This window comes from Cynocephalus volans, chromosome 2 (assembly GCF_027409185.1).
Source record: "Cynocephalus volans isolate mCynVol1 chromosome 2, mCynVol1.pri, whole genome shotgun sequence".
NCBI classification, from domain to species: Eukaryota; Metazoa; Chordata; class Mammalia; order Dermoptera; family Cynocephalidae; genus Cynocephalus; species Cynocephalus volans.
The window spans coordinates 85,616,970-85,629,495 of record NC_084461.1 but is presented as its reverse complement, the minus strand read 5'-3'; the positions used below and the strand labels follow the sequence as shown (position 1 = coordinate 85,629,495).

Below are 12,526 nucleotides of genomic sequence, written 5' to 3'. Positions count from 1 at the left end.
GGGAAGGGGAGTGAGCAGAGACGCTTACGTCGCGAGGGAGGCGGAGGCGACGGCGACCTCGGTGGCGGCGGCGGCGGCTACGACGGAGACGGTTGTGCTCGCTCTCTCTCTCGGCGTCATGGCGGCTGCCGGGGGCCGATAAGCGGCGGGAGCAGGAGCGCGCGCGCGACGGCGGGGACGACGACGACGGATCGTTACTTCTTTTTCTTACTACCTTCACCGTTGGTGCTTCAATAATGAATTGATTATTGGGACCCCTCGGCAGGGGATCGCGTGTTGGTGCCGCGGGCCGGGGCTTCCCTGTCCCCTCAGCGTCTTTCCCCGTACCGCTCTTGGACTCCTGCTTACCCCGAGACGCCTGGAGCCCGAGGACTCGGCGGCGGAGATCGCGGGCCCGGGCGCGGGGGAGGCCGACGACCCGAGCCGGCTCCCTCCGCCCCGTCAAGCCCGCACGTCCGCCGGTAAGAAAGGGGACGGCGGGCGGGTCAGGATGTGACGGGGAGGACGAGAGCCGGCCGGGCGGCGTGGGCTCGGGCGGCGGCCCAGCGGCCAGGCGAAGGCCCGGGCGGCTCTACGAGGGCCGGCCGTGACGGACGGGCCCGGCGCGCAGGGGGCGTGTGAGCGGCGAACGCAGGCCGGCGGCCGCAGAGCGCATCCTTGGCGCTGGCCGGGCAGCCTGGCCCCGGCCTCTTCTGCTCGGGGCCGGACGGGCCGCGAGGGGAGAGCCGCGAGTGGGGAGCACTTGATCGGTGTGTTGGTCTTGCAACAACCCGGGCTCCCAGCACGTGGGGAGCGGCGGGGAGGGGGAGGGGGCGGCGGCTCGAGCGAGCTTGGGAGAGCGCGGGGCGGGTCTGTGGGAAGTTTGAGGCGGGAAGAGACACTCTGTGACCGGGGGGAGGCCCGCGGGCGGGGCGGGGAGGGGGGTCCGGGAGTGAGACTGATTAGAGCGAAGCTGCGTTGGACGGATGAGAGAGAAGGATGGTTTCCAAACCCTTTTCGCGTACCGCTTCAGAAACTTAGCAGGAGCAAAGCAACTGTTAAAACCGGAGAGTAGAAGAGTACTGAAGAGATTTAATGATTTAGGGAAGAGTCATTGTTGAGCGCATGAGAGACAGGATAGAGCTGCGTGCGCTCAAAGCTTCAGAACTTAGGGCTGTGAAAAGCCCTTAGGTCTAAGAAAGAGGACTTACTCAGATAAGGGAGATGAGGTGGGGGGAAGGAAGTTACAGTGTACAGAGAAAGCCATTTTGAGGGGCGAAAGGAAGGTGAAAAGGAAACGTAAAGAAGAGTGAACTTTCTTAACGAAGACTTTCGGGAATGAGGCAGTTTGTTAGAGTACTTACATTTTTAGACTTCACTATTTAATAGGAACGCTCTTTGACTAGGGTTGGAATTAATATTTAACGTTAGAAATAAGTGTTGGGTGGAATGGTTGCTTTCTAGATAACCTGTACTCGCAAAGAGTCTATTGGACTGTAGTCTGGAATTAAAATACCGATCCAGATGTAGAGTTTGCAGTGATTGAGTTGGCAGTAGCCTTTTGGTTGTGTGTGTGTGGTGTGTGTGTAATGGAAATAATCGAAGGAGTGAATTCTCTTTGCTGAGATCGGAGGACAGCTCTGCTCTCGGTAGGCTGTCTCGGTACTTTCTAGCTGGGGAAGGATCTGACGTCTCCTTCCCCCGCTTCTTCCTCTCCCTCCCCTGCCAGAGATCTCCTTTGTTTATTCGTGGATGGCTTGTAGGTGACTCTCCAGTGTTGTGCTGAAATCTTGAAAGGTGGAAATGCTGTGTCTGGGTCCATTATTTTTGCTCTAAACCCCTTCATCAAAAAATCAGATATAGTGTATGTTCTTTCTGTTACCTTTTAATTTTTTCGTGGAATTTCTGAACATCCAAACTAGATAAATATTATTTAAATTTTATCACTCCACTATCAGTTTACTTGCAAAAGAACACATTTTTGCCTTATGCATGTTTGCTGAGGTTATATTAGTATGATACCTTGTATTCTGTTCTTCATGTGTACATTTTCAAACTTTCCCTCACTCAAGTATTTGAAGTTCTTTATGGTAGAAATTAGGGCTTGAGTAAATGTAACCTTTTTTTCCCCTTCGTTCATTTGGCCAAGTTGTCCAATAAGACTTTTTTCTACTCTTGAAGTGTTCCATATGTATATATATATATGCATATGTTACATTGTGCTACTTTATTTTGGTATTTTGTATAAATATTGCTAGACAGTAATCATTAGTCTCTAAAAGTTTTATCACTCCACGGATGTTTTAATTTCTTTTGTCAAAAAATATATTACCAGTGGCGCGCTAAATTCTAAGTAATCAGGAATGTAGTTGATAGGAGCCTAGATTTGTTTTTGTTTTTTTGGGTTTTTTGAGGGGGGCTGGCAGGGAAGGGGATCCGAACCCTGGACCTTGGTGTTAGAACACCACACCACTAACCACCTGAGCTAACTAGGATCATAAATATGTAAAAGGCCCCCACCTCTTCCTTACCACATCTACTCTAATTGGCCTAGGTGGATTTATACAAGTTCTAAACAGGGCTTATTTATCTTGTTACAGGAAATTTTCTCACTTTGATGTATTTTCTTTAGGTGAATCAAAGAGGGTTCCAAGAAATCTGTGAATGTTGAAGAAAATTCATCTGTGATTTTTTGATATTCAAGAAGTCAGTATTTATATTCCTCTTTTAAGCTGGGAAGATTTATATTTTATTTTAAAACTTCTTGATATTTACAATGAATGGACACAGTGATGAAGAAAGTGTTAGAAACAGTAGTGGAGAATCAAGGTAAGTAAACACTTTATTATCAAGTGTATCAAGTGTTTACTGTAAAGAGAATCGAAAACTTATTTGACTGTTTGTTTTCCCCATAAACTGCAGAGTTTTCACATTCCTTTTAGCTATCTGAATAGAAAAAGGTTCTGATATTTGAAGCTTAGTTGATAATACAGATTTTACTTATTTTTTTTCTATTCAGATACACAGAGAAGATATTAAATATAGAATGTTTTGGTTTACTTAAATCTTTTTGGAGGTTTAAATTGAGTTAATAATTGAAATTGGAGCTGTTGACTGCTAGTGAAATCTTCAAATAAAGGCAGTAAGAATTTCTTTACTCATCTTTTTTTGTCTTCTACTGGTGCTATTCAAGATAGTAGCCACTAGCTACATGTGGCTATTTAAATTTATATTAGATTTAAATTACAAAATACTCAAAATTCAGTTACTCAGTCACATTAGACACATTTCAAGTGCTGAATAATCACATGTAGATAGTGTCTAATGTATTGGTTAGCAGAGATAGAAAACATTTCTATCACTGCAAAAAGTTCTAGACAATGCTGATCTGGAACTTTGTTGAAGTGTTACTGTGGCCCATTTCTGTTTTATTTTCAAATTGGAGTTTTAACTATATGAATGAATTAAGAGTTCTTACTTGGTCCATGTCTTTGCCCAAGATATAGTTTATGGGGAATAAACTTTATTAAGCCATTTTTATGTGTAAGAAACATCCTCAAATGCAAAGACTCTTTAAAGTCTTCTGTAGCCCCCCAATTTTGAGTTATCTACACATTAATAATACAATCTGTGTACTTCTGTACACTTATGAAGAAATTAGAACATGGACATTGGAGTCAGACTGCCTGGTTACTTATCCTAGTCTACCTCTTATTGGCTTCATGCGTTAGGGTAAATCACTTAACCTCTGAGGCTCTCATTTTTGCCTCCAAAGTGGGGGTTACTCTGTTATTTATCTTATTTAAAATTGAGCATTACGTGAGATGTTACATGTAAAGAACTTAAAATAGTTTCTGATATGAGCACTCAGTATTTGCTTATTATAATCAATAACATGTTTTATGGAACGTAAGTGCTACGTAACTGAAATATTTAATTACAATGATGGAGAAATGTGATGCACAAGAAACAGGAAACTTTTAGCAGTTAGGGACATCGTAGAGAATAAAATAAAGAGCAATTATGGAAAGCAGCATTATTTAATTAAACAAGTATTGGTCTAGGAGTTGTAAAACCTGAGTTCACAATATTTCAGCACTAACTAGTTCTCACATGATTTTCACAACTATAAAATGAGAAGCATTGAACTGATTTTGAAGTTTTATTCAACCACTTAATTACAAAGTACATATAGTAAAGTTTCAGACAACGGAATTTGACTAGAATCACCAGGGTTGAAATTAAGTTAGAAGGCTTGAATATCAGCTTTGATTCAAATCTCTTAGGATATTAACTACTGAGTGAATAAAAGAGTCATGCTGTCCACATTGTCTTATTCATTAGGGAGTACGAAATGGTTAATAGGTAGAAATACCAGAGGAAACACAGCAACCAAACTACCCACAAAATAGGAAATAAGACCCTTAAGAATAAATCCTCTAGTTGGATATGCAGAGAGATCACATGCTGGTATATTCTGACCACTTACCTGTTCCAATAATCTTTTATATATTTTGCCACTATATCTAAAGCAAGGAAGAGTAATAAGTCCAATTTGATACCACAGATGAAAATAATTAAACCTTGTGAAATCAGATTTACTTAAAAGAATCCTTTTCAATGCACACTTATTTTAAATAATTGCAAAACGTATTTCTCTAATTATTCTGAGTAGTTAATTCTACCATACAGGTTTTGTGTGCTTCTGAGGAGTGCAGTTATTGAGTTATCTAGTTTTTGCAACTGCCTTGGAGTTTATCAGGAGGAGAGAGACCTTATTTTTTGCCTTCGTTTTCTTCCTTTCTGCTGTTGTGTTATCCCTTCCCTTTGCTCTACTATCTTTGTTACTAACATTCAATTCCCATTCCCTCCCCCAAAAGCTTTCATCATAGGCAGTACAAAGAAGAGAGATTCTATCTAGTGAAAAGATTGAGGAAGCGAACTTTAGAGAGATTTTCTTGCAGAAAACAAGTTACCATAACTATAAATATTAATATAGAGTAATGAAATGAGAAGTATGCTTTGCCTTTAAATTTGATATACATTGTATATAGTTTAAGTACAATTGAAATTTATTGGTTAGAATTTTAAAATTTATTTTGCTTTGTTTTTCCTTTTTGGAAGTTTCATATAGAATTAAGCAAGATGTCATTTGGCATTTTTGGTTGGTACAATTAGCTTTCTACTAAAAAAAGTTGTTTTTGTTTTTTAATTCTTTCTATATGGAGAGCTCTTTATAAATACTGGCTGAAAGAAAGAAAAATACACAGGAAAATAGGTCTCGTTGGCTATGCTATAACTGACAGTTTTGAAACTTATTTACTAAGAAATGTGGGCCAGGATGCACCTGTACAATATTTTCAGCTCAACGAAAAGTTTTATATAACTGAAGTTAGGCTTTCTAAAGACTATGCTGGAAGATTTCAAAGCATCAGTTCCCAGCTGTGTGGATTTGTGTTGTTATTTGCAACCAAATTTTTCAAATACTGGTTAGAATTTTTTTTTTATTTTAAAGTTACCTTGAATGATAATTTACACCAGGAATACAGTTATGGCTAACAATCAGAAATATAATCACATGTTGCTCATTTTTGGATGATTTATAGGTGCTTGCGTGTAGATTAAATTTTCGATAATGTAAGTTTGTTCATGCACATTTGAGAATTTATTTGAATCACTTTAGTTCCTTTGTATATTATGCTGTTTAATTCTTGTAGAGAGGAATATGTTGGTGATGTGCTTTAATGGTCTTAGCTGTTTAGAATTTATCTATAGCTGGAATAGAATAGAGCTTTGTTGACCTGATTCTTAGAATTCTTTATTTCACTATGTTGTTAACAAATGCTTGATTTAAAATGTTAACATATATTTTAAATGTATGTGTATAAATTTTATACATACTTGGAGGAACTCTATATTACACTTAGATTTTGTTGGCTTATAGAAAATATTTTAATTATTTTACACTTAAGAATCTTTAGATCTCAAGTGGTGGTAGACAGTGAGTAGGATATAAGATCAATGGAAATGTGCTAAATTAAAATCTTTTCAGAAATTCACTAATAGAGTTGACCAAATTAAATTTTCCTCCAGAAAAATTATTTAAAGGCTTTGGGAACTCCTATAGTCTAACTTATCTGTTAAATTCAAGGAACATTGAATCAAAGTTAATTTGAACACAGGTTACATTTTTCAGTATATGTCTGTAGTGTCTCCTTGAATACTCCTATGCTACATAATTTTGGGAAACATTGCCTTTCTGTATACACACACCAGAAAAATTTCTTAGCATCAAAATCAGGTATTTTCTTTCACTAAATCAATGTAAGCAGTTTTTAAAAGGCAGTACCAGTTAAGGTGGTGTTTCCTGAACTTGGCTTTGCAGATACCTCAGAGTTTTTTGTTTTAAAGTTAATTTATTCCCAAGTTTCACAAATTTATGCTAAGAAGCACTTTTAGGAAGATAGGAAAAAATGTGAAATCAGAAGTCTAGAATGGATAGAAATCATTGAGTTTCTTAACTGTTTGTAAAAATTTCCTGTGATGTCAGTAATTGGAAGAAAATATGACTCTTTTACATCTCATTTTTTGTTAATTCCTATTTGTCAGTTTAGTATGGGCTTTCTTCATCTTTTCTTATTAGTTTTTCTTTTCCCAAATATCTTGTACATGCTACTCAATCCGAGATTGCACCAGTTCTTTTTGCTTTGAAAGCTCAATATACTGTTTAGCAGGAGCTTTAGTAATAGGTTACTCTCTCAACAAGTATACTTTACTAAGTTAAAATTTTCACAGTTTCCTAGGATTGTAGTAAACCTAGATTACTGTAGAGTATTTACATTTACTTTTAATGGATAAGGATAAGGAAATTGTACATGACTTAACTTCAAAGACATTGCTTTTCTATATGTAGGCATAAGGTTATGTGTCAGCAAACATTAACGTGAAGTTGTCCCTTTTTTATTCTGTTTAGTTGCTTACTTAAGATCTTGATGAGTGATAGTTTATATATAGTACAGTTCTGTGTTTATAAATAAGAGTATTACTTTGTGGTGAAGAGGTGGAGAAAACTTTTTTTACATTTCTTATGAAAAAAGTTTAAAACATACAGGTATAGAAAAGTTGCAGCTCCATTTGTGGTCCTCGGACCACCAGCATTGGCATCACTTAGGAGCTTATTAGAACCTTGTGCCCCACCCTAGACCTAAAGAATCAGAGTCTTCATTTTACCAAGATTTTCAAATGATTCTTATACATATAAAATTTATATGCTTATATATGAATACAAAACCTTCACCTGGAGTCATTGAGCATCTTGCCACATTTTTTTGTTATTGATGTTGTTACACATGGTTTTTGTTTTCTCGGAACCTCCAAGGAATGGTGTCATGGGCCATGCCAGCAAGAGGCTAGGTAAATTTCATTTCTCTAGAAACAATAACAACAGTAACAAGTAACTATTGAGCTCTTACTGTGATGGAATGAAGCATAGTGCACATAAGGCATTGTGCATAACATGAATTATCATAGTTCATACTCACAAAACTTCTGTGATGTATGTGGTGTTAGATTCCCACTTTCCAGATGAGAAAACCAGTTTATGGCCATTTAAAAAAATTTTTTTAAGTATTAACTAAACTCCAGACTTTACCTGGATTTCATTGTTTTTTCTATTAATGTCCTCTTTCTGTTCCAGAATTAATTAATTAATTAATTAAATTTTTTTTGCAGCTGGCTGGTACAGGGAACCAAACCCTTGACCTTGATGTTAAGGGCCACGCTGTAACCAACCGAGCTAACTGGTCAGCCCCTGTTCCATAATTTAATACAGAGCACCACACTGCATTTAGTTGTCAGATCTTCCCCAGTCTCCTTTGGTCTGTGAGAGTTTCTAAGTCTTTCCTAATTTTTCATGACTTTCACAGTCTTGAGAAATCTGGCCAGGTATTCTGTAAAATGTCCCTAAATCTGGATTTGTCTGATGTTTTTTTTTTTCCTAAGCATAAACTATGGTTACTGGATTTTAGAAAGAATATCACAGAGATAAAGTGTTCTAGTCACATCATATGGGGAACATGATATCCACATGACATTACTGATTATGTTAACCTGCATCACGTAGTCAAGGTGTAGTATTATTTGCCAGGTTTCTCTGCTGTGAAGTTGCTGTTTTTCCCTTTCCATACTGTATTCTTTGGAAGCAAGTCACTGTGTCTAGCCCACTCTCAAGAGGAGTGGGTGGGAATTAAGCTCCATTTCCTGGTGGGGGGAATAACTACGTATATAAATTGAATTTCTGTAAAGAATTCTTTTCTCCGTTTATTCACTCATTTATTTACAATGTGCATGGATTTATGTATATCTGTTTTGTACTTTGAGTTATAATCCAATAAGTTACTTATTTTGTTGCTTAAATTGATCTACCCTTGGCCATTGAGAGCTTTTTCAGGTTGGCTTCTGTGTTTCTTTTACACACTCCCATCGTTTTGTCCTAGAATCAGCCTTTCTCCAAGGATCCCTAGTTTTGTTATTGGAAAATGATATTAGCAACCAAGATTGGGTGCTGAGTGTGCTTGTTGCTACTCAAGTATCACTGCTTCTAGGCTTTCTCAGCAGACAAAGTGGACAGAGCGAGGTAGTATATGTATACATACTAAACTGTGTATATCTACATTTTTATAGTTGCTTTTGTATCTTTCATCTGTATACATATCAAAGTAAATATGAGTTCATACTGTCTCCAACTCTAATCCTATACTTTAAGGTTCATTTTGACTTTCCTTTCTGGTTCTTTTTTTAGCTTTCATATCCAACAGTGAGAAACTTGGCTCCCATAATTTACCATCCATGCACTTATATAATCAACCTCAGTGTACATGTAAAGCAGCTTCAGAATTTTTAGGCCATACTCCCAGAAGAAACTAATTTACCACCTAGAATACAGAGTGTGTGTACAGTGTACTTTCATACTTAACCTTGTAATTTGTAGTCAAAACAGTGTTTTCCAAGGTTACTTATTAGCTCATTTTTCTGCCACACCCTTCAGTGTGATTTTGTCCTGTAATAAAGTTAGATTTATTTGTCACAGTTGCATTCTTTCCTGGGATCTTCATCACAGTGGTTGATTTTTTTTAAATGGGCATATATTACATTTATTCTGTGATATACAGTTCTATAGGATTTGACAAATGCACAGAATCATTTATTCTCTACCCCAGTACTGTACAGAATAATTCCTTTGCCCTAAAAGCACCCCTGTGCCTCCCAGATCTATTGAATCAGAATTTCCATTTTAACACTATTTTCATGTGAATTGTGTTCATATTAAATTTATATGCATATAAATGAAGCTATTCACCTGGAGTCAGTCAGCATCATGCCATGTTTTAAAGTTCTAAATTAACTTTAAGAAGACTATTATAATCTAGGGGTAATAATGGAGTGGCTAGTTTAAATGCACAATCAATTGAGTGAGTATATTTAAATTCATGGGGCTATTTAGGCCTGCAAGTGAGGTGAAAGAAAGTGGAGGGTGAATTACTGGAGTTTTGTTATGAGCTATCTGGAAAGTTTTCATGGAGCTCTTCAACTTTTTTAATCTTAATAATGATGAGACATGGTGTTGTTTGGAAAGAAAGGAAGATCTTAGTCCCCCAATAAAGAAGTGTAAGTTCTCTAATAAAGAGAATGTTTTGGACATTCTAGCTTTGCAGGTCTTTACCCTGAGGTTTATTCAGTGTTATGTTGAAATTTTTGTGTGACTTAGGTCCACGTGGAGAAAGGAGAAAAAAGGAAGCATACATAGCAGAATAAACACTACCTGTATTGATATCCATGGGAGTGTATTGCCCATGTGAATGAGCTGGAACCACTAGTTTTAGGGGGAGACCCCAGGATTTATTGTACCAGAATCAACTTGTTATATACGAGTGACTGATAAAATTGCTATTTATAATTGAAAATATATTATCTGTCACTGTGGTATGAAGTGACTGCTTAGTCAAATGGCAACATTAAATAAATGTTAAACTGCACTCAAATTTATTCTGTAAAGCTTATAATCAAGAAAGAGATATAAGCCTTCATAAATAATGTATTATCAGATAGATGTGATGAATGCAAAGAGATACAAAATCTGTGCTAGTTGAGATGTAGAAGAGAGAAGTCTGATCATAAGAAAAATGGTTAACTTCCATATCGAGCCCAGTATTACAATGAAGGTTGTTTTTTGTTTTTGTTTTTCTTTTTTTTATTCCTGGTAATCTTAAATTTGTATGTGTGTTGAAAATGTCCTGGTAATGTGGCTTTTAAGATGGTGAGGCATTTCAACAAGCTTTGGCAAAAGCACATAGTAATTTAAATTTTATACTCAGGAAAATGATATTAGTAGAGACAATGAATGCTATGATCAAGAGTATTTGTGTAAAGGCATGGGGGCACTGGAGAAGAATGACTAAATTCCCTGAACTAAAACAAGAAGAATTCTTGTTTTTGTTCTTGAAGTATATTATGATTGTCCTTTGATGCAACATCTTTGGTACTGTTTTCACAGTTCTAAGTGATTAAATACTGAATATGGTAATAAAAAGAAGAGGTATGATCTGAAAGAGAAATTTGTAAGAAAAGAAAAATTAGAATTAGCTGTAAATGGGTACTAAAAGTATAAATAATCTTTTTCTATGTTCTGGTTTTAACATGTATTTTATACCAAAGGATTGACATAATGTGCAGGAGTATTCTACAGTCTGTTATATGCTGCATTGGTTATTTCACTTTTTTTTAACGAAATGACTCAGTAGATGGAGTTTTTTCTTATGTGTGGCATACTCCCATGGGTATATGCAGACTGTGATGAAGTACCAAATTACAAATAATTTTGTTTAAAATAATGTAGTGCTGATAACTTTATTTTTTGTGGTAGTATTCATTAGAGTAATTTAAAAGCATATAAATATTTTAAAACCTTTTTTAAAAAGCAAATTAAATATGGGTAATTTCTTTAAGATTGAGCTTTTAAGTGTAGATGTTATTTGTGCTAACATATTATTATGGATAATTTCAAGCATATTCAAAAGTAGTGACAATAGTAAAATATGAACCTCCATGTACACATCATCTAGCTTCAACATATTCCACCTCATGGCCAATCTAGTTTAACTCCTACCCACTATTCTCCCCCACTTGATTATTTTGAAACAATTTCTCTGTATATTAGACTTCATCATGATAGGTAATACTAATGAGGGAAAAATCATTAAGCTTTGCCTAGTTGTTATAAATTGTAGAATTAGAGGTTTTTATTATGTTATTGATATTGTAATGAATTTTATATGTATTTTATGACTTTTAAATGTATGTATTCATAGCCTTTATTTCTCATCTGATCGTTCCCTGAATGCTTACTAGAGAGTATTTACATTTGAGTTTACCTCAGATTCAACATAACTAATCCAATCATCTTTGAAATTAGCCATGCTAAAAGTTATCCTTCCTAGCTTCTATTTATTTCTAGCAGTTTTATTCTCATTTCTTCAGTTATAGACTTTAAGGGGAGAATCACATTGTACTTCAAGAAGAGTTTACTTTATAATACAATTTTGACTTTGATTGGTAGTTTAGAAACCTGAAAGGAACTGTTGTTTTTGCTGGTCAGTGCCTGACGAAGCAATGGCACTATCTGGTTTTCAGAGTCATACAGATGGAAAGATATTTTCCAGATTTTCTGAAATCTTTGGTGGTTATTACTTGTATTTTATCAAACTTTTGTTTTATGTGTATATATGGGTACTTCAAAATTGTGTAACAATTGAATTAAAAGATAATACAAATTCTTCCATGAGTTTTGAAGACCCCTCATATACTGCATTGTGATGTAAACTGTATTTATTATATGTTTACTACATAGGTCATGGTCCAAAAACTTTGGAAGTCATTGCTTGTATTTGGCCACTAATTCATTTGGTTTTGTGTTAATGCTTAGCGTTTACTCATTACCTACTACTTTCCCAATTGTTTTTCCAGTCATGCAGAAGTGGATAATGATCTGTAAAATAACAGAAATAAAGGTCCCAACTTAATAAATTTCAGGATCTAGTTAGGAGAGAGATACATGTATAAAGTAATTGTAATACTGTGAAGGAATTATTAGTAACATATGTGGGAACATGAGTTGGAACAGTGACCTGTGCCTGGGAAAGTTGGGAATGTCTACATAAAGGACATGATATTTTTGAGAAGTCTGCTTTGGAGAGGAAGCATTCTCCAGACAAAGAGAAAAGTATGCGGAAAGGTACTAATGCTGAGCTCTAAAATCACTCCCTTCTCGAAGCCTTGCTGGTAATTGCATTTCCTGAACCTCCAGTTCCTCAGTGAGGAATTCATCCGTCTTGAAATTTTTGATTTCACATAAAATTTTTCTTTTTTTCCATGCTATTTTATCTGTAGTAGAAACTCTGGCTTAATAGTTGTTAGCTGAGAAGATGAGCAAGTGAGTTCAAATTATATATGCGCAAAACCTATTCTTTCAAAAATGTTTATTGCACAAGGA

General features: G+C 36.4%; 1 protein-coding gene across 2 annotated transcripts in view; it reads left to right on the top strand.

Annotated features, from left to right (window-relative positions):
• Positions 1-7: 7 nt before the first annotated feature.
• The window catches only part of CHD1 (chromodomain helicase DNA binding protein 1), a 70,262-nt gene continuing 57,743 nt past the window's right edge, over positions 8-12,526 (top strand). For both annotated transcript variants that reach the window (XM_063086233.1, XM_063086234.1), the window contains exons 1-2: positions 8-461; positions 2,612-2,808. In XM_063086233.1, coding sequence (XP_062942303.1) covers positions 2,756-2,808 — 53 coding nt within the window. In that variant the 5' untranslated portion in view covers positions 8-461; positions 2,612-2,755. The remainder of the gene's footprint in view (positions 462-2,611; positions 2,809-12,526) is intronic.